At 59.7% G+C, this 19,967-nt stretch overlaps 3 protein-coding genes across 3 annotated transcripts in view; 1 reads left to right on the top strand and 2 right to left on the bottom strand.

Annotated features, from left to right (window-relative positions):
* Window positions 1-319: 319 nt before the first annotated feature.
* On the bottom strand, window positions 320-3,869 carry VOLCADRAFT_84165 (uncharacterized protein; the record flags this gene model as incomplete). Its single annotated transcript, XM_002957575.1, has 6 exons — window positions 3,828-3,869; window positions 2,560-2,980; window positions 2,206-2,255; window positions 1,503-1,759; window positions 1,043-1,370; window positions 320-835 (listed from the first exon to the last, which is right to left on the bottom strand). The coding sequence occupies exons 2-6, from the start codon at window positions 2,864-2,866 to the stop codon at window positions 320-322; spliced, it is 1,458 nt and encodes a 485-aa protein (XP_002957621.1). The 5' UTR covers window positions 2,867-2,980; window positions 3,828-3,869.
* An 829-nt stretch (window positions 3,870-4,698) lies between these two features.
* VOLCADRAFT_107755 (uncharacterized protein) lies at window positions 4,699-5,599 on the bottom strand (the record flags this gene model as incomplete). The annotated part of the gene is made up of 2 exons (XM_002957574.1): window positions 5,233-5,599; window positions 4,699-5,120 (listed from the first exon to the last, which is right to left on the bottom strand). A coding segment is annotated over exon 2 (420 nt), but the record flags the coding sequence as incomplete, so codon positions are not given.
* Window positions 5,600-5,859: 260 nt separating this feature from the next.
* VOLCADRAFT_98724 (uncharacterized protein) overlaps window positions 5,860-19,967 on the top strand; it is a gene marked incomplete at both ends in the record, with an annotated part of 21,847 nt that continues 7,739 nt past the window's right edge. The window contains 25 exons of the mRNA XM_002957600.1: window positions 5,860-5,873; window positions 5,967-6,007; window positions 6,111-6,243; window positions 6,652-7,508; window positions 7,709-7,824; window positions 7,970-8,043; window positions 8,175-8,392; window positions 8,733-8,988; window positions 9,388-9,502; window positions 9,900-9,920; window positions 9,976-10,423; window positions 11,986-12,044; window positions 13,345-13,470; window positions 14,086-14,175; window positions 14,572-15,390; window positions 15,851-16,037; window positions 16,694-16,826; window positions 17,245-17,353; window positions 17,815-17,942; window positions 17,996-18,016; window positions 18,225-18,236; window positions 18,648-18,771; window positions 19,269-19,490; window positions 19,703-19,756; window positions 19,929-19,953. Of these exons, the coding sequence (XP_002957646.1) occupies window positions 5,860-5,873; window positions 5,967-6,007; window positions 6,111-6,243; window positions 6,652-7,508; window positions 7,709-7,824; window positions 7,970-8,043; window positions 8,175-8,392; window positions 8,733-8,988; window positions 9,388-9,502; window positions 9,900-9,920; window positions 9,976-10,423; window positions 11,986-12,044; window positions 13,345-13,470; window positions 14,086-14,175; window positions 14,572-15,390; window positions 15,851-16,037; window positions 16,694-16,826; window positions 17,245-17,353; window positions 17,815-17,942; window positions 17,996-18,016; window positions 18,225-18,236; window positions 18,648-18,771; window positions 19,269-19,490; window positions 19,703-19,756; window positions 19,929-19,953 (4,402 nt within the window). The remainder of the gene's footprint in view (window positions 5,874-5,966; window positions 6,008-6,110; window positions 6,244-6,651; window positions 7,509-7,708; window positions 7,825-7,969; window positions 8,044-8,174; window positions 8,393-8,732; window positions 8,989-9,387; window positions 9,503-9,899; window positions 9,921-9,975; window positions 10,424-11,985; window positions 12,045-13,344; window positions 13,471-14,085; window positions 14,176-14,571; window positions 15,391-15,850; window positions 16,038-16,693; window positions 16,827-17,244; window positions 17,354-17,814; window positions 17,943-17,995; window positions 18,017-18,224; window positions 18,237-18,647; window positions 18,772-19,268; window positions 19,491-19,702; window positions 19,757-19,928; window positions 19,954-19,967) is intronic.

The raw sequence follows: 19,967 nt of genomic DNA, 5'->3' as shown, positions 1-19,967 counted from the left end.
TGCGGATAAAGCCCCCCACCGTCTCACCTCAGGCCTGAGGACGGCTCCTCGCACACCAACCCAGCAAACCCATAACACCTACAAAGCACAACTCACCAGGCATGCCCCACGGATCGGGCCCTGTCTTCTGCGCGTAAACACTACACCGACTCCTGCGTACACGCAATGTATGGCCGATTGCTGGCCGCCCCGCCCCGCCCCGTAACAGCACATGCATTAACATTACCATTACCAAGCGCTTCAGTAAAGCAAGTTGCGCAATCTGCAACCTTCGAGCCTCTTCTGCGTTGAGGCACGCGACACCCCGCTGCCAACCCTCCTAATCATCCATCTGCGATTCTGACCTGACTATGCCGCTGTTCTGAGCCAGCTCATCGCCCATGCTCACCACTGACGTGACGCTCGTCATCCGCACCACCGTACCGTTGGGGTCCTGCCCGCCGTCAACAGCTACACCATTTAACCTCTGCCCGCCGGCCTCCCCCACAGCCATACCAGTCGTTCCGCCTTCGACGCTGCCGCTGCCACCTTTTCCAACTGGGCGCCCTGCAGCAGCGGCCGTGCCGCTGGAAGCCCGGCCATTGCCCGCGCCCCATGACCCCGTGGCCGTGTTGGGCCTGGATGTAGCGCGCGACCGGTCCATGGTCATGGCGTATGCTGCCTTGAACTCCTCGCCGCTGATGCGGCCGTCCAGGTCGGTGTCTGCCTCCGCAATGATCAGCTCCGCCAGCTCCTTGTGGCTCTCCCCCAGGTAGCTTACCAGCTCCCCACATGTCAAGTAGCCGTTGCGGTCCGTGTCCATGAATGCAAACGCCTCCAAAACCAGCGAGCTCACCTGCGCAAGAAACCGACAATGAGAGTCACAGCCACAACGCCCAGCTGCAGAGAACACGTGATACACGAGATTAACGGAGCAGGAGCCCGTGACGCCAAACCAACGCGCTGCTGCATGTCACAAATTGTAGCGCAGCGCAAATACATCGGCTCTGCTCGCCCACAGTCGTTTCGCTACTACAACAGCTTGGCAGTTTATGCCCCGCACCTGCTCCTCAGGTATGTGAATGGTGGCGCCGAGCCACTCCACCAGGTTGAGTACTCCGTCTCCGTCCAGGTCGGCCGAGTTGACAAGTGCGGTGGCTTCCTCGTCCAGCAGCACCACGCCGCGCCGCTTAAAACCCTCCTTCAACTCACGCGAATCGATCACATGGTTGTGGTCCAGGTCAAAGTCCTGGAACAGGTTGTACAGCCCCGCCGTCACCTCATCCGGCAGGCTGGCCACGATATAACGCAGCGCCGCCTTCTTTGTGCGACTGGCAACTGAGTAGCGCTTGATGCGGCTGAAAAGTGGATGCTCGTTGCCGCTGCCGCTGCTGCAGGGCAGCCGGCCCACGCCTTGCGGCAGCGGTGGCAGCATGGAGGCGGGGCCACCGGTGCGCTCCGCGCCAGGGGCAGGCGGCCCCGGTGCCTTGATGGAGTCGGGCTGCGGCGTGTAGCGTGCAAACCAGGGGTGTGCCAGGACTTCCTCCAGTGTGGCGCGCTCTCGTGGGTCCTTGACGAGCATGCGGCGTAGGAGCATCTTGACGTCTCGCGACAGACTGGGCCAGGGCTCGAAGCTAAAATCCAATTTGGCCTTCATGATGGACTTGAAGATGCCCTCATCACCCTCGCCGAAGAAGGGCGCCTCACCGCATAGGATGATGTACAGCATCACGCCGCATGACCACACATCGGCTTCCTTGCCGTACTTTTGTCGAATTACCTGGAGCGGATCGGCAAGTACAAAAAAAGGATTAAGGGAGGTAAGCAGATGTGGGCGCTGACAACGGTGGTGACTAGCATGTAGTGGCGGGTCGGGGTATGGGCTTATGAGTTGACACGCGCCCAGTCCAGTCCGCCAGCAAGGTTGCCTTGGCGCTGTATGGTGCTGCACGCGTCCTAAAGTGCAGGAGGAAGGATGTGAGTTAGTACAGCTCCTGAACTCATGTGACGGTTGACGCGTTATCGGGCTTCCCCGTGTTCCTTATTGATAGATACATCACATCGGTTTCGGTGACAGTACTCGGCACGTGCACTTAGCAATGAGACCGAAACGTGCATGGGTGACCCGTCATCTTGCAGGAATCGTTATTTTGTTGCTTCCGCCTCCTTCACATGAATTTCTTTCCGTTTGCCCAAACCCCCAATAATTCCCTGGCAAGAACATACCTCAGGCGCTATGTAGTAGGGACTCCCAAGCAGCTCATTAAATATCTGGCCTGCAGGTCCACAGTGAGGAGGGTACGGGGAGGGGCACCAAGGTGTAGGGTAGGGGGTAGGTCAGCTGGGCATCGGTACTCACTCAAGTTGCAAAGGGTCGATCCCTGGCCGCTGCAGCCGGAACGTCCAAAGGATAAACCCTGTATTGCGGTTGAATGAGGTGCACTGAGGATGGCGGTCGCTGCTTTACGACCACCATGTGAACAGCGTGCTCTTTCGCCAGCATCCAACACACTCCTAGCATTACATGCATGGGCCGCGGACAACACCACATTCGGGCCGCACCCACACACTCCAATTCACCTTCTTGATAGAAGGTGGACAGCCCAAAATCGGTGAGCTTGATGTGGCTGAGGTCGTTGCGTGTGGCCAGAAGGAAGTTCTCGGGCTTGATGTCACGGTGCACCACGCCCATGGCGTGACAGTATTGCACGGCCCGGATGGCAAGCATCATGAGCGGCGCGGCTTTCTCCTCGGGCAGGTACTTGCACTCGCGCAGCAGCTCGTAGAGGTCGCCCTGGCACAGGTCCATGACCAGGTGCACGTTCTTCTCGTCTTCGAATACCTGGTGCAGGCTGACCACCAGGTTGTGTCCCGAAAGGTGGTGCATCACCTCGATCTCGCGCTTAATGTCGTCCGCGTCCAGCTGGGACAGCAGCTTCTTCTTGCCTAGCGTCTTGCAAGCAAACTTTTGGCTCTGCTTGAAGGTCCGGATGCAGTATACCTGAAACATGGCAGTGGCAGCAGAAGCGGAAGCTGGGCGCAGAGTTGTAGAAATACCAGGAGACATAGCTCGTAAGGATAGCCGCCACGACAACCCGTATGTGGGAGATGGGCGTGGTAACTACTAGGGTGTTTGGATGGGGCGCATTAGGTATGTGCCGCCAGGCGTTTGCCATCAGGCGTTTGCCGCCAGGGCGGACCAGGTTGACACGCAGGAAGACCTGTATAGGAATATGTACGTCATGTTAAAAACGGGCTTACAAACCCAGGTACACATCCGGACCCTCTCGTGCGGGCAGACAACCCTTTCTTTCTTCACTGACTCTTTCGTGGGAACACGGAAACTATGTAAGAAACGAATAGGCTTTTTACATCGAAATCGTCAAGGTCAATAACCCGCGGAGGTGTTTGCACTCGCCAGCACTTCCCGCGCGCTTCTCCCCAAGCGGCCCGCAAGGAGCCGGCCCCCCGGCTTGTGAGCCCCGTTAATCGTCTGCGGGTCTTCAGCTCAGACCTGTACCATGATCAACTCCAGTTGAGTTCTTACCAGTTCCTAAAGAGCGTACCAACTGCGTTATAGTTGTCGCACCAGCGGCCAACGTCCTCATTTAGCATGGCAACAGGGGCGCCGCGGCTTATCGGGCTACATGCCGCAACCGCAGGTTTCCAATCCCAGGGTATACGGAGGCACCCAGACGGTAGAGCAAACTGCCGTGCCCAACGTCGCCGGCATAGCATTGATAAGGACCAATGCAGCAAGGAGCCTTCCAGCCAGGTGGCCCTAAGAAACAACCCAAATTGCCCAATCGTACGCGGCGGCCCAACCTCCCACCGTGTCCCGTCCTCACCTGGCCGAATTGCCCACGGCCGACCACTCCAAGGAACTGGTACTGACTGTTCGGGCAAAACAAAATGGACGTGGCGGTTCAGGAGGGCCGGCAGGCAAATAACGCACGCGTCTCGAATCCGACATGAATCATCGGCATCCCAAAACAAAGTGCATAGGAGGCAATGGAAGCGCGTCTAACTTCCAAGCTCACGGTTTGTAGGCAAGCCTGAGGGACTGTGGGCAAACCTTTGCCGCTATTGCGCTGCGGGCCGCCCCTTACCCAGCCACACAAGCGCTGCGATGTATCGTCCTTACCCCAGAACGAGGATCCGTTCCTACCCGTGTTCCATGCACAGGGATCTCCACTGTTTAGGGACCCATGGGCCGGCGCGTCGTCCCTAGTGTGTAGCCGGCCCACCGGCCCGCTACCATCCGTCCCATGAGCTGCCGCTTAGGCCACCCCAAATCCCCCCGCCATAAGGGTTTATGACGGCTTCCGGTGCATGAGGCATAGCCGGCGCAGCCCACCCTGCAGGTTGAACCCTCCGTTACACGCCAAGACTTTACACGTGTCCATGCGAATGAAAGGAACCCTTCTTTGTTGCCAAACGATGGAACCCCAAAACCCAGACCCTTGTCAGGCTTGGGTATCTTGGCGTTGCATAGGTGGGTGTGGGCGCGGTTGGCGGCAACCGTGTTTGCCATGTCCCAACAGCAAGCATAGCCTTAGCATGGCGGTTAGCTGACTGTTTCTTGGCAAACAGGCTCGGCACAGCGATGGCGCGTGCGGAACCGTGGCTCTAAACGAACCTGTCAGGTTGCTCCTCCTCAACCCCCCGTGTAAGTCATTCCCCCCCACCATGTCCCTCAGCCCTTAAACCCAAACTTACCCCTTGATTGGGGTAGTTTGCCGCAAAATCCATTCTGGCGGCGGTCCAAATACGGCGTCCGTGACGGCCATGATACTTCTGGCAAACCGGCTCTTTCCCCCCGGGATGGCTTGTTTCTTGCAGTCCGCGTCGGGAGGCGCATCGAGCCGCGCGGGTTTCCGGCTTGCGAATGCAGCAACACGCTTTTGCGATTTTGCGCCATTTATATTATATCCTTTCGCCGATCGAGACTTGTCGAAGAAGGACTGGTTGTCCTTGCGGTCCACTTGTCGCTTGCTGGGCGAACCCCCTAGGTGGCGGGCCGACTTGCCACCATGGCCTTTGCCGTCCGCACGCTGCGCTGTTGGCTCAGAGCCATTCCCACGAGCATGCAGGTCATCATAGACTGGTACCACGCCCTGCTTGCTCCCGCCGCAACCCATCTATCAGATTTATGGGTAAAGGTGTCAGGTCGGCATTTCACAACCATGCGGGCCCCAGGGCCCAATTCATCGGGCCTCAAGACGAAAACCTAAAATGAAAGGGCGATCTTACTGCTGGGCTCCAATAGCTGGGAAAACACAGGCCCGAAGGGAGCGCGGGACGGGAGATGCAGACAGTTCAGACGTGGCCAGCCTGCCAAGCAGGCAGGCGGGCGCTCCAAATGTTCCCTTTCAGGAAAATGCGCTTAGGCTCCATGTAAGGTGCGCTTCCTTAGGCTCGTTCATCCGCGCACACAGTGTGTCACCAGTCAGGCTTAAAGCTTTCCCTTAGCAGACATTTGTATAGTATAAAACCTGACGAGGTGAAATTCCACTTCCACTTCTAAGCGCAATCATGTTGGCCGAAGGTGAGCTGGATAGAATTGTCGGGCTTGCACGAAGGTGATAGATAGCAGTTGAAAGTGTACCCTAATGATAAGTTCTACACTGGTTAGCATGCGCTAAAGCGTTGAGTGTATTTCATGCTAGGACGGAGGAGGAAACTTATCGATACCGTACACACCTGATTGAGGCCTCGTTTCCAACATCCTTGAAAAGCTAATCTTGTGCTCCATTGTTGTACTGCTATGGACTTCATTAATGTGGCAATAGTGTATGCCTTGGCTGCAAGACCGTTCCGACAGTTTGCATGGGTCCTAGCTTAAGAATGCAGTTTTGAGCTGTTAACATTTGTGAAACTATGGACGAAGGAAGGTCAGTTGGCTACATGTGTACTGGACTGTGTATACATCCGGCTGCTGTTGTCTTGTTACAATCCTTGAATTGGGCTTGCCGCCGGGTCCGCAGGGGAGCTTCCAGGGGAAGTCCGCGATCAGGTCAAACAGCTGGTGCGTAAGCTGACCATGGAAAAGTATATGCTTGCCCCTGTCGGTTCTTGTGATGTCATATGCTCAGGTGCCCTCCTTAATGAAACCTGTGCTATGCTCACAGGCCCTCAAGCACAAGTTGCTGCTAGAATTTCTTCTCATTCTGGGCAACAACTGGACCTCGCGTCTGGACCCCAGAAACCTAGTCGGGCTATACAGCGCCCCAAGCTAGCCGCCTTGCCGAGCAAGAGCTTGAGGTAAGATTTTTGTAAAGCTAACCTTTCCTGTGCCGCCGCGTAGCAGCGACTCGGCTCGTGGATGCCGACTTTCCGGCTTCCGGAAACGGTTATCTCGCTGAAGTTGCAGGATGGTTAACTTCCGGTCATGGCGTTATCCTCATAATCTCTTTCTATGTACTGTCATTGTTGGATTGCTACAAAAAATGGAGGCGTCCCAACAGGCGTCGCTTCGCTGTATGTGGGCTAGTCAGACCTGTAACGCCGACGTAGCTAGCAACACCCTTAACCCGTCTTCCCTAACGCCAAGGGCTGCGCCTATCCAAAACTTTTCTCTGTCTCTATCAGTGATGGCCTGCCTTACCCGCGTAATTTGCAATGTCGGCGTACTCACTCCTCCCAACTCCGCGTCCTTGCCCGTGGTGTCAGCTTCACGCTCACCAGCGGGCAGTTTCCTCAGGCCGATGCTCCACTTGGCGTTCTTGTGTCGCCAAGGGGAACCTTCATTGGCCCCACTCCTTCCAGTCCGGGGCGCAGCCCCTCATGTCCCCGACCAGGCACCGGCGGCGGCCTTGGCTTGAGCCCCCGACTTCACATAAACAGCCCATGCGCAACGCCGCGCCGGTCCTCTGATATTGACGCGAGCTCTGACGGTGGGCCATGCGGCGCGGCAGAAGCAAATTTCTGCCGCAGTAGCCGCGCAATGCGTCCCTGGGATCAGGTAGCCGGCGGTGTTGATAACGCTAGCTGCGGCAGTGCAGGGCCGGAGCAGTCTAGCCGAGCAACAGCAGCGACACCGACAGGTGGCCAGGTCATCGTGCCAGCTGGCGGTCCGGCAAGCGTAGGTGCGGCCGCCGTCACCACCACAGCTATGCGTGGTGCTGGTAGTAGCACTGGTCGGCCCCAGCCCCGCTCTACAATTGAGCCAGGTTCGGATGCCCAGGAAGACGTCTCGCATCAGCAAATACATCAATTGCAACAACAAGAGCATCATCGGGAGCAGCAGCTGGAGCTGGAGCTGGAGCAGCAGCAGCAGCCGGTGCAACAGCAGCGCCACACCCGCCCGACCTCGTCCACGCTCAAGTCTAAAACTGTGCTGCTAAACTTCAACGAGCCCCCAAGCGGCGCAGCTGCGATTGCGGTTGCTTTCCATGCTGGAGACGACATCAACAGCAGCAGCAATGACATTAATGACCTGGCGCCGCCGCCGCTTTCGCCCGAGGCCCGGGGCTCGACCGGCAACGCACCGGATGGTTCAATGCTTTTTGTTCGCTCCCCAGAGCCAGGTCCGGTCGCAGTGTCGCAGCGGCGGTCCTTTGACCAGGTACGACCTACCATCTTGGACGGTCCTACGCGTCCGACATCACGGATGGCTCCTTCCTCCCGCACCGCGGCGGCGAACTGGCTGGAGCAGCCCTCCCCTCCTTCGGGGCCCCGGGTTGAAGGGACCAGCAGCCACCTGCCATACTTACCGGAGCTGCCGCAGACACCAACGACGGCGGCTACTCCAGGGGCAGGTGTGCAGCAAGCTCCGACGCCGTCATCCCCCGCGGAAATTCCAATGGCAACTGCTTCAGCAACAGCGGCAGCGCCCCTTTCCAGGTGCGTAGATCATAGGTGCAAAGCTGTCGTCCTCTCTTTCTGGATGCCTCATTGGCAGTTACGGCCGCAGCTCGTATGCATTATCGACTGGCCCGGCCCGTTGGACGCCCTCCGTTTCCCCTGGCCTCTTCCCACGCTCACATAGGCTCGCGCACTGAAGAGGATCATTGAGTGTTGTGAAAGCCGCGCCCATCCCTGCCATGTGACCGGTTCGGATCCGTAAGAGCTAAACTGAGCTGAGCTGTGCACCCCTGCGCTTGCCGCAATGTATGTATGACGGTTTACTTATCAGCTTGGATTGCACGCACGCGCTAAAGGTCGTGCCAACACCCTGGCTGGGGGTTCCACAGGCCTGCTGCGTCCAGTCGCATGCCACCGCCGTCCAGCATGTACGGCGGCTACTCGTCACCACCTTTCCTGATGACCAAGCTTCCCCCGCCACGGGGCAGCCCCCGCCGCGGCGGCACGAGCAGCCCTGCCACCTCCAGCAATGGTAGTTTACAAGGAGGCATGGCGCAGCTACAAACTCCACCATACACGCCCAACACTGTCGCGCAGCTGGGAACAGGTGCGCGACAGCGGTGTCGCATGTCTTCAGTTGGGCTGAGTATGGGCGCCCACACACATGTTTGTTGTGGTACGGGGTGCTGGGCTGGGTGTCGGGCCTCACAACGCGCTGTAACTTGGGTCTGGTCAACGTAGACGGGGCTCGTGTGGCTGTTTGGCTGCGCACAAGCCCTGAAGACGTGCCGTGCTCTGATCGTCGAAAGCGCAACACCTAAACGCTTGCTGTGTCTAGGAGAATGCCGCGTTCTATGCTTAAAATCCATCCGTAGCACTGCTGCCTCGCCTCCACTGCTAGTCCCTCCAACCATTCCACCGCGCCGCAAAACGGCCTATGCCCTCAGGCCCATCGGAAACGGAACTGGGCCGGTCATCGCCGGTGCCGCCAGTGGTGTCCTCAGCCCCGGTGTCCCCGGTGCGGGGTTCCACGGTACCCAGCGGCAACCCCCCGGGATGGTCGGGTGCGGCGGAGGCTGGAGCAGCACTGGCGGCTGGCTCAACCCAGGGGACCTCAGGGCTGTCGGAGGCTCAGCGTGCGGCCCAATCCCATCCCAACATAGAGCAGATTCTGATGGGGTCTGCAGCAGCGCCGTCCATGAGGTAGGAAAGGGTCGGGCACAGCAAGAGTTGGGTGTTGTTATGCGTGTGGGAAGAGGGATAGTGGGCCCTGGGACAATCGAAGGGGGATTGTAACACACGGGGCACCGCACAGACGTGCTTTCCATGAAGGCCCGCTTGCTCCGGTTGCTTCATAGCAAAAGTGCTGCCGCGCGGTACACAATCATTTTGCTCTTTCCAAGGGTAAATATGTACAGGAGGCTCTGCGCTGTCAGTGTTATGGCCAGGAGTGTCTGCGGCTGACCAGCCACAGCGATGACATGTGTGCGGGCTTGAAGGTGTTGGGAGGAGCGAACCCTGTCAGTCCACCGGATCCTTGGTGGTTCGCGGCCCGTCCGCGGCATATCGCCCCTCTCATTTCGCCACCGCATCACCCTGCAGGGCCATGACCCCTTCATCCACACGGCCAGACTATCAAATGCAACAAGCATTCCGTAACCTCAGCGCTGGCAAGACTCTGAAGATGAGTGCCCGGGACGATGTGATGGAGTTGCAGGTGTGATTTGAGGGGGAACAGGGCAGAAACAAGATGGGGTGCTGCTTGCGGGTCACACCATTACCGGGTTTGTCAAGAGAAAGAACATGACCTGCATCCGGTGTGGATGCGGCCAGGGACGGGAACCAGCTGCAGAAGCTTTGCGGGATTTTGCGCTTCAAAAACGTACTACAGCAGAGTGCCTTGCGGCGAGGGTGCAAATACATGGCGAGGCGCGGCTCTGCGCTCTATTCCCAAAAGGGAGAGGGGCATGAAAAAAATCCACGACACTATGGCATTTGAGGCAGCGCATGCCTGCACCCAGGGTCACACAGGAATATGAAGGCGGAATCTGCTAACAAAAGACATAGCCCGAAGTGGCGGACCTGAGCCCTGTGCCCCTGTGCTTCGCCCACAGCGTGCTCAGCTCTATGCGGATGTGCGCCAATTCCTCTCTCCTTCTTTGCCCTGCTCCCTCGGTGGCCTGTTCACAGGCAGCCCTCCTGCGTCAGGTGTCCGCGCTGGTCGCTCCGCAGCAGCAGCAGCCGCGGGGGGCTTCGCCCCAACCTGTCCGGTCCTCGTCACCAGTGCTTGTGGGCGCGGGCCTGCGCAACGCGGTTGGCCGTCAGGTCGGGCAGGCGGCTGCGGCAGGGGCGGCGGCAGCTGCAGCGCTTATGAACGGCACAGCTGTCGGCCGCTGGACCCTGACCCCAGAGAACAGTCGTCGCACGCTCAACCCACACGACCAAGCAAAGGCTGCTATGCCGGAGCCTCGTTCCGTCATTTCCGAGGCATCTGTGGGTTCAGGCACCGGAGCGGCGGGCGCTGCAGCTGTGGCCCAGCCGGTGGTCAGCCCGCCGGCGGGTGTGGTGCCCTTCTCTCCTGACGATGTTGCCTTCCAACCGGTGCTGACTCGGGATGCGGATGGATTCTTGCTTGAGAGTAAGTGTGGGCCGGGGTCCCGACTGGAAGGAGCTCTGTTCGCAAGTAGTAGGTGGTGCGCTGTGCGCAAACGGGGAAGGCGGGCTGAGGCAACCGACACCGTGATCGGCGGCTGTCGAGAATTTGGCCAGCCATGCCGGGCAGGATTGATGGGCAGGTTGTGTTTGCTTCCCTTGGAGACTTGCTGTGTGCGAGCTTACTTTCCTGGCCTGAATGGGCGTCTTTCGGACCGGTCATCTTTTCGTTGTAAGATTGGCATTCGGCATGGCTTTTGGGACAGGGGGGGGTAAATCTGAAACAGTATGCACCCCTTCGGCATCAGGTATATGGAACCCTGGTTTCATTGGTCAAGCGTAAGAAACCCGCAAAGCTTATCCTAAGGCAGGCAGGCATCAGTATGAGTCCCGGCGGGGGCTTCGAAGAGTATGCTTAGAGTTTTCTATACACTCCATTCTTAACGCAATTCCTATGCAATTGATGTTTTAGTCTAAATAAACAGAACACTGCTTTTGTCGGTTCCCTTCCCCCTCCGCTTGTGGGATCAGAACATTACTAAAAGTACAAATATGCAAATAAGTACAAAGTGCAAATATTTTAAATCAGAAATACGCAGCAGTGCACTTTTAGGCTAAACGTTTGTTCCATAAAGCTTTGGTCGCGCTGACATGCATGGCTGTGTCAAGTCGCGGCTCAGCGCTCATTGTGATATCACGTTCATTTCAGTTGCAAGCTTGACGTGGCCATCGTGCCTGTGAGCTCCCCATGTGAAAGCGGGGCCTTCCATGTACAGCGCACACCGCCTCGGCTTGGTCAGGGGAGAGCTCCCAGGGGTGACATAGAGGGTTGGCGGTTTCCGGAGCAGTTGTTTGGCGAGCGCGTGGGAACCCCTAAAGCAGTGGAGAGCTTGGTTGGTGTGCATGCGTAAACAACTTGCGAGCTGACCAGGAACTAAGTTGATGCGCCGTTGATCCGCTAGATTTGGTTGGATGCTGGTGGTGAGTTGCCGAACCCAACGAATACATTCTGAAGTCGGATGGGGTGACGGATTAGGGTGCCCCTCTAGCAGGGGAGAGCAGGGACTGCCCCGGGAAAGGGGGCCGCTGGCGAAGTTGACCACCCTGTAACAACATACATATGGGCGCAGACAGAGACGCTGCGTGCACGGACATGACGTATGCCGTCCTTTCAAATAATAAGGGAAATCAGTGTCATTACTGTACGCTGCACAATGTAACTGCTGATATCGTATGTGTGGAATGGAAATGATTTGTGTACGGCGGAAATAAGCAGTTTATGAGGAATGTAATCTTGCCGATTGATTCCTTTGTCATCTGCTGACGAGGTGGCCGAGCGGTCTAAGGCGCTAGATTCAGGACTACCTGATGTATGTCAGGTTAGAAACTTCTAGTCCGTAAGGGCGTGGGTTCAAATCCCATCCTCGTCATTTTGTTATATTTTCGAAGTCAGGGGCCTAACGGTCATGCACAATAAGCGCCGTACATGGTGCAACCTCCCGTAATTGTTCCTGTCATTGCCTCCCTGCCTTGCCTCTTCTCTCGCAGGCCTCATCATGGGGCAGGAGAGCGCACTGACGACCGCGATAAGTGGACTGGTGGTGCAGGTACGCTGGGTGTGTGAAAGAGGGGGTTGGATTCAGCAATGCAGCAGCACGGACAATCAACACGGGCCGCCCTGGAATTGCGATGCTGTCCTCCTCTCGGTCACTACGGCCTGAAAGCTTCTCATGCGGTGGACAGCTTGCTCAATCGCCAGAAGCGCTTGTGTTTGAAGCCAGTCCGGGTCTGAGGCGGCAGGCAGCGGACGTGTGCAGGCCGGCTTGTAATGCATCCACAGCAGTTTCCGATACGCGCATACGATGGTATCGTGCGCTGAATCTTCTTAACAACGGGCGTGAATGGTGCCGTCAAAGATGAGCTGTCAGTTCAAAGCTGCTGAAGACTAGAGAAAGCAGAGATCCTTTTCGTGGCGAAGAACACAAGGCGATGGCCTTGCAGAATCAACCGAACCAAAGTCCGGTGGTATTGCTGAAACGTTATCCACAAGATGAGGGACGCTGTTGAAACGAGGCGTTGGCAACTTCCTTTTCCCTTCGCAACTCCTTAAATGGGTGAAATTACCGCCTTCCCTCCCTCCTCCCTCCCTCTCCTGCTAACCTGCCCTTTCCTTCCCCTACCCTTCACTGTCGGTAGGTTGGCGTGTCCTGCGTGGAGCGAGCCCACTTGCTTCATAGTCTATGGGCCACGATGCGGCAGCTGCTGGCGGCGGCACTGCAGGATAGGGACATGGCCAGGTAGGCCAGTGCTGCACGCGCGCGCGTGTGTGTATATGTGTACGTATACGTGTGTGTGTATGCATGTATATGTGTGTATGTGTGTGTCTGTCCGACAGGCTGGACGAGCGGCAGGAACTCTGCATTAGCAACGGTGGGCTGTCTGTGTGCATGACGAGCCGGCCATTGCACGCCCGACTTGTGAAGCCCGCGATGAAATCATAAGCTGCGTAGAAGTCCTGGGTTTCAGTTCGATTGCCATAAAAGCATACGACTGGGCGGCGACCGCAGCTCTGGCTGTTTCTGGATGAGTGGGGATGTTGAGGGGGTGGGTTCCTTGTACCGCGAGGTGGGGGAGAAGGCGGCTGCTCAGCTGCCGGTGAAAGCCGCACAGCGCCCTTGGAGTGCCCCCCTCAAATTGATGTGTCTCTCTGGGTGTAGGCGGTGATGTGAGAGGGCACTACCCCCGACCATCACTGTCCCCTGGCACACCCATACTATCGTTCACATGCATATGCCACCCTAAGACCCTAAGAACCCCGCGCGGCTCCCTGGGGGCCGCTCGTTGTCACGTTGCCGCAGGTCCCATGCCGCCGCCGCCCGTCGCGAAGCCGCCGCCTCCGTCTCCCAGGCCAACGAGGAGTCCGAGGAGCTGCGCCACAACACGGCCGTGCTGACCCAGACCCTGGAGCGTATGGGCTCACGGGACAAGGAGCTCAGAGGGCAGCTGGCGACCGCCAACATGGAGCTGGACAGGGTGGGTGCAGCTGGGGCGGGCTGTAGGGGGTGAAGATAGAGGTAGAGATAGAGGTGGATGTGGGAGGGTTGGGTGGGGATAGGAGTGGGAGAGGTGAGCTGCAGGGCAGGGAACATGACAGAGTGTTTTTGTGTTCGTGTGGTGTGTGTTTATGCTTTTGCTTGGGGGAAGCGGCTGCAGGCAGGAGGGAACAGCAACGCACGAATAAATAGCATATCGAGTACTTTGCGGCGTCATGCAAAGTGGATCCTTGTGATGGGTATATTCACCTTGATGTGGCTCGGGGTATTTGTTCGTTCGTACGGGTCCTAGCAGAGCGAGTGACGCCCGGGAGACGACGAGGGGCTCGCAGCTCTGTGCCGAAAGCTTAAGTGGGTTTGCCTTCCCACTTGTGTCCGCGTGCGCGTCTTCGTAAAACCATACAGAGCGAGGAAGGATCATCACCTTGCATGCAAGTAAGCAACCACCTTGCCCACCCGGGGTGTGTACGTCCACCGAGTTCCTTTTCTTGTAGCCACATCCCGCTGGGCTGCTTCCTCGCCTAACACCCGTCGCAGCGATTTTACGATGAAATGAGTGAAGCCGCAGCGATGTCTTGTTCGTTGTTCCTCGCAGTTGCGGCAAGTGGTGACAGCCGGGGAGGTGGACAGCCTCTCGACCCGGCTAATGGAGGCTCAGGCGGCCGGGGATGCGGCACGGCGGGAGGTGGCCCGGCTGCAAGCACGTGTGCAGGCGAGGAACAACGGGGAAGCGGCAGGACGGCAGAAGGGCTAAGAAGGGGGAGGGGAGGGTGACAGCAATATGCGGGGGAGCGTAGGAGGGTTCCACGGCTGGAGATATTCCGAGTTGTGCCCCGACCTTTTGTAAATCCACAATTGGGGGTTAGTATCATAGCGCGATTGGGGCGATTGGGGCGTTGCGGTGCATGAAAGTGTGTGTTGGACAGTTGGTGTAGTGGTTGTTCGCAATCGGCTTTCCTTGCTGTTCTCACCACCCATTGGCCCATTGGCCCGCACATCACATCACATCACATTCCAGCCCTCGGACCGTCGTAACAGCCTGCTCCTGCCTGGCCCGCTGCCTGACCCCTCGTTACCTTAGGAGCTCGAGGCCGAGCTGTACGATGTACGGCAGGACCAGGCTATGACAGCCGCCCGCGCCGCCATGTTCGAGTCCCAGGCCAGCGCTCTGGCCACGGAGGTCCGCAACCGCACCCCGCGACCCACCCGATCTCTGGGCATGTTGGATGAGCTGCTGTCTGACTACGCCAGTGAGAAGGCATGTGCAATGGCGGCACTTGCCGCAGGTGCGGCCCCCCTGGAGCTCCACCGCCTCATGCTGGGCATCACCAGCGACGGCGAGGACATGAACAACTGGGTGCATGTGTTCGGCGCCGCGCAAGCCGCGGTCCCGCCCTGGAGCGATCCCGTCACACACGCCGCTGCGACGGCACCGCAGCAGGACCTCTCCGTCGCCGGAGCTGCTGCCGCGGCGCTGGCGGCGACAACGGCCGCGGCAACAACTACCACAACGACAAATGGCGGTAGCGGCAGCAACAGCGGCACCAACACGCCGAACCGGTCGGGCCGGAGCATTGCGATGGCTTCGGTGCAGTTGGCCCTCCTGAGTCGCCGAGGGGTCAGCTTTGGCGGGCCGCGCGCAAGTCGCAGCTCCTCCGGGCTGTCCCTGGACGGGGGGCCCCAGCAGTGGCCAGGCGGCGAGGGACAGGCTGTGTCCACCGCGGGCCCTGAGGGCATCAGCGGCTGCTCCCCTGCTCGCCTGAGTGCCATGGGGGCCCCCAGAGCCTCCCCATCGCGGCCGAGCACGATGGGCGGAGTTGGAGGCGGGGATGCCGCAGCCACTGCTCGTCGTCAGGCCATGGCGTTGGCTCAGCAGCAGGCGTATATGAAGCGGCTGCATGTGAGAAGAGAGGGGTTGGGGCAAGGGCGGTGGGTGTGGAGGGGAGAGGGTGGTCAGAGGAAGAGGGAGGGGAGTGTATGCGGGTTGGAGGAATGGATTGAGGGAGGGAGCATTCGAGGGGGGGGGGCTGCCTGCTCGCTGCCAGCGTGGGAAGTGCCTGGCGGCTTCCCGAGGAGCCGGTGGAGCAGGCGATGACATGGACGTGGAGCGGGGCGCTGTGTTTATGGCAGCAGCCCGTAGTCCCGTCGCTGTTGTTTCCCCCATGCACTCACAGCGATCGCAGGAAACACGTGCTCTTGCAGCACAACCTCTGGGATTGGATTTCCTCTCCTACCCCCACCCCCCCACGTAGCCATGTATCGGGTGCCACTTCCCCTCTTCCTGTCCAGCTACCCCTTTGCCAAACCACCTCCCCTCCCCCCCGTGCTCCCTCCCCTCTCCCTTCCCCCTCCTCCCCCAGTCGTGGCTCGTCTCCCTAATGGAAGACGGCGATGTGCTTGTGCTGAGGCGCCTGTTCCCTGACGAGGCGGTGGACGCCATGGGCGCGGCACTGCAGCTGGGGGTGCCTATTCGGGCAATGTCTTGCTGGCTGCTGGGCTGCCTGTCACCCGGGGGATATAACTTCCTGCCGTACAAGGACCTCGTGGGTGAGACGCTTGTGTTGGAGAGGGTGGAGCAGAGGGGGGGTAATGGTGGAGGGGAGGGGCCAGCTTTACTACGCACACAGCGGGTACTGGCTGTCCTGCAGGTAGCTGGCCCCTCTGAGGGCCTCAGTCGGCCTGGTTGGGCAGCTGGCAATTACCGCTGAAGCTCCGCTGTGAGGCGACCATATGCCCTGCGCCCCGGCCTTGGCCCTCCGGCAGCCCCCTGCAGAGCCCTGTAGGCCGGTGTGTAGCTCACATCCGAACCCATGTTCCAAGCTGTTGTTGTTGTTGTCTTGTGCCGCCTACCGTGACCACTTCCTTTTACCCGGGCGCTTGCATCTCTGCGCACGTGCTCTAGGACGTTTCGACTCCCCCGTCGCCCGTCCGGAACATTGGGATGTTCCAGAACATTGGGCAGTCGGCGTGGCGGCTTTCGTGGAGGATTTCGCAATGGATGTGTTTGCAGCAGCAGCAGCAGCAGCAGCAGCAGCTGGTGCTTTGGCGGATTAAAGTATATCATTCCTCCTTTCCCGTCTCCTTCCTTTCTCCTCCCTCCTCAATGAGGGCCAATTCTTTCTTTGCATCTTCCGTCACCTGATCCGCCCGCCTCCTCCGCCTCCCTCCCCTCTTCCCCCGGCCCTGCTGCCCCCCGGCCCCAGGTCTTCTGTCCAGGCAGTTCCAGCACACACCCCTGGACCTGGGGGGCCCTATCACTTCGGGCCTGGAGCTGGCCTCCAAGAGCACCGGACAGCGGATCAAAGAAATGGAGGACAAGGCGGAGGGGCTGCACAGGTGGGAACAGGGGGAGGGGGAACAGGGGGAGGGGGAACAGGGGGAGGGGGAACAGGGGGAGGGGGAACAGGGGGAGGGGGAGGGGGGAAGACGGGGAGGGCGGTTAAGGAGACGAAAGACGAGGTGCCCCATGGAATTTGGCGTATGAGATCGGACGTCAAACAGGGGGAAGTGCCGCGGAGGGACCTTGGGCTGGCGTGGCGCTGATGGAGCCAGGAGCCCTGAGATCGTGCTTGTGAGGTGTCCGGGGTGTTAAGGGTGGCGGCAGCAGCTCGCCCCGCATGTCGCGTATCGCTTTGATAGCGTCCTACGTACCTTATATGCTCTACGTAGCATCTCCGCCTTGCAACCGTTGCGGCTGGCCCAGCGCTGCTCCCGACCCCCCCCCCCGGCCCCCACCCCACCCCCACCACTCCAGGGAGGTGGTTCGTCTCAAGCGCTGCCTGGCGGACCACAAGCGGGCGGAGAGGGCCCGGGTGAAGGCGGAAGTGGACGCCAAGGAGCGCAAGGTGGTGGTGGGGGCGGTGGTGGGGGGGCCGGGAACTTCCCTCGGCATATGATGTCCATAAGAGTACTGCTGCACCTCGCACGAGCTCTGTCGCCCCTGGCTGAAACACACACACACACACACACACACGCATACCTGCTTTTCATACATGTTGTGTTATCTTTCATGTAGCAAAGGATCCGTTCTCTCCCTCTCCCCCCTCCCCCCTTCTCTCTCCCCCCTCTTACATTCTTGTCCAGCCGGTCCACTCACCGCCGCCCCGCTGTCCGTAACGCTGTACTGGGCCACCACCACCGCAGTGCTCGGGGGTACCTTGGATGCTGGCAGCCGCTCGTCCTTTGCTTTCCTTGCATATGTGTCTCCCTTCTCATTCCCACCGCCATGTCGCTCCCCCCATTTCGCATTGCGGCTGCCTCCCGTGTCCTCCCCGTCCTCCCCGTCCTGCCCGGTGCCCGGGACGCCTCTCCCTTTCCTCCTCAGGCCCGCGAGCGGCCGGTGCCCCCGGTCCACGCCTTCATGGCGGCCAAGTGGTCGGACTTCTTTGAGGGCCTGGGCTGCAGTGACAAGGTGCCCAAGGTGCTGCACGCGGAGGGCCGGGTGTTCAACAGGTGGGGAGGTTGCGCGGGCGCGTGTGTGTATGTGTATTTGTATGTGTGTGCAGGAGGGTAGGGTACCTGGTAAGGTGGGCCATAGTATCTGTGGAAGCGGGGGAGGGAAGTGCGAGGGCAGGGCCCTGGCGAAGTACGACTTCAGATTGTGCTGTTGCGCGGGTGATGTGAGATGCCATTGTTGGGAGCAGGCGGGAGAGGTGATGTACCAGGCGACGTCAAGGAAGTACCAATCGGCGGATGCAGATCCCTCCCGTGATAGTCCCTCCCGGAGTACTGCAGGGGGTCGCGGAGGTGTGTGCGGGAGGGGGGAGGGGAGAAGCGTGGAGAGTGAGAGGGGGGGGGGACGGGGGGGGGGGGAAAGCTGGACAGTACTCCTCTTAGCCAGCCGCCTTCACCGCCCCCACCGGTCGCCCCTTCGTTCGACATCGCATGTGGAGGCCGGGCTGGGGTCTACAACCCTTATACACATACACACACGCACACGCACACGCATGTCGCTCCGTTGCCGAAGGCACTGCGGGCTGAGGCTGTAGCGGCGGCCAATTATTTGCAAAACAGTTCGCCAGCTATAGCACTCCGGCCGCCACGCCTCAGGGAGCTTTTCTGTGGGGTAGGCCTGGCACGCCCCGCACCTGGTGTCCTGTGTTGGTGTTGTACGACCGTGCCTGGGTGTGCCAAACCCCCGTACCCCTGTCCCCCCAGGCGCATGGAGAAGGTTGATGCCGAGAAGCTCGTCAACACCATTTGGGCGGCTAAGGCGGATTGGCAGTCCCGCAACCCGGGAGCCCGTACGACACTGGCGGATTTCGTACTCACCTTCATGCAGGTGGGGGTGGGGTGGGGGTGAAGGCGAGCTGATGCATGTTGTGTCTGTGTGTGTATGTATATGTTGACATGCTATCGTACAGGGTTTCGGGGCTGAAACACCCCTAGGGCCAACCAAGAGGGGGGAGAGGAATGTTGACGGGGGAGACATGACAGCAGCTAGCCAGCTAGCTAGCGGGGACGTGACAATGCCTGATACAGCTACAGCCCGAAAGAGGAGTCTCAGTTAACCGGAGGACGGGGACGAGAAGGGCTGCTGGTATTTATCCTGACTGAGGGACGGACAGACGGACGGGCTGCCGGGTGGCGGCCCCTGGGGTGGTGCGCCGATTCATGGCTCCCGCGGGCCCCTCCTCGCGCCTCCCCTTGCCGCTGCCTCAGCAACCCAGGGGCGCGCCCTCCTCTGCACCCGCCCCCCCAACCGCCCCTTCGTCGCCAACTGCTGTCCTTACCGCTGTGCCCCACTCCACATCCCACATGCGCCCCCGTACGACACAGCGCAAGTTCGTCAACCCCCGCACCGTAACCGAGACTGCCTACAACCTGATGTACACTCTGGGTCAGCACTCGTACGACCCGGACTGCCAGCTCTTCATTCGGGTGCGGTCGGGTGCGGTGGGGGGAATTCCGGGAGACGAGGGATCAGGAGGGAGGTGTGGGGGCCCCACCCACCTGTTCCCCGCCGGGGATCACCCAGCCCGCAGTGCCGCCCGCGGCCAGGTGGGCCTCTCCAGGTGGCGCCGGTCGTAGGAGGGACCCCGTGAAGGATTTACCAGCGTGGAGGGTCCCGTACTATACCCATACTGTGCCGTATCTTCCCCGCGCTGGAATTACCCTTCCTGGGTCTCTCACATTCCCCGCCAACCCCCCGCCAACCCCCCGCCTATCCCCCGCCTACCCCCCGCCTAACTCCCCTCTCGCCCGGCTCGCAGATTTTCCTCGGCGAGGTGGACGAGGGCATCCGGGCTGATGGGGAGGAGTTGCAGGTGGGTGGGGCCGGGGGTGATGAGAGACGTGTGCTGGCGGACGGGACGGGACGGGATGAGGATACCGACGGGCTCCCCCCGCATGCAGGTGCCAGAACACGCTTGCACACCTCCATGGCCTTCCGTTCAGCATCCTCCCCTCCCCTCCCCTCCCATCCGCTCCCCCCCCCAGGCTGACCTGATCCACATGCTGGCAGGTGTGGATCATGCA

Source organism: Volvox carteri (assembly GCF_000143455.1).
Source record: "Volvox carteri f. nagariensis unplaced genomic scaffold VOLCAscaffold_76, whole genome shotgun sequence".
Taxonomy (NCBI): Eukaryota; Viridiplantae; Chlorophyta; class Chlorophyceae; order Chlamydomonadales; family Volvocaceae; genus Volvox; species Volvox carteri.
Note: the sequence above shows the minus strand (reverse complement) of the source record. Positions and strands in the feature narration are given on the sequence as shown.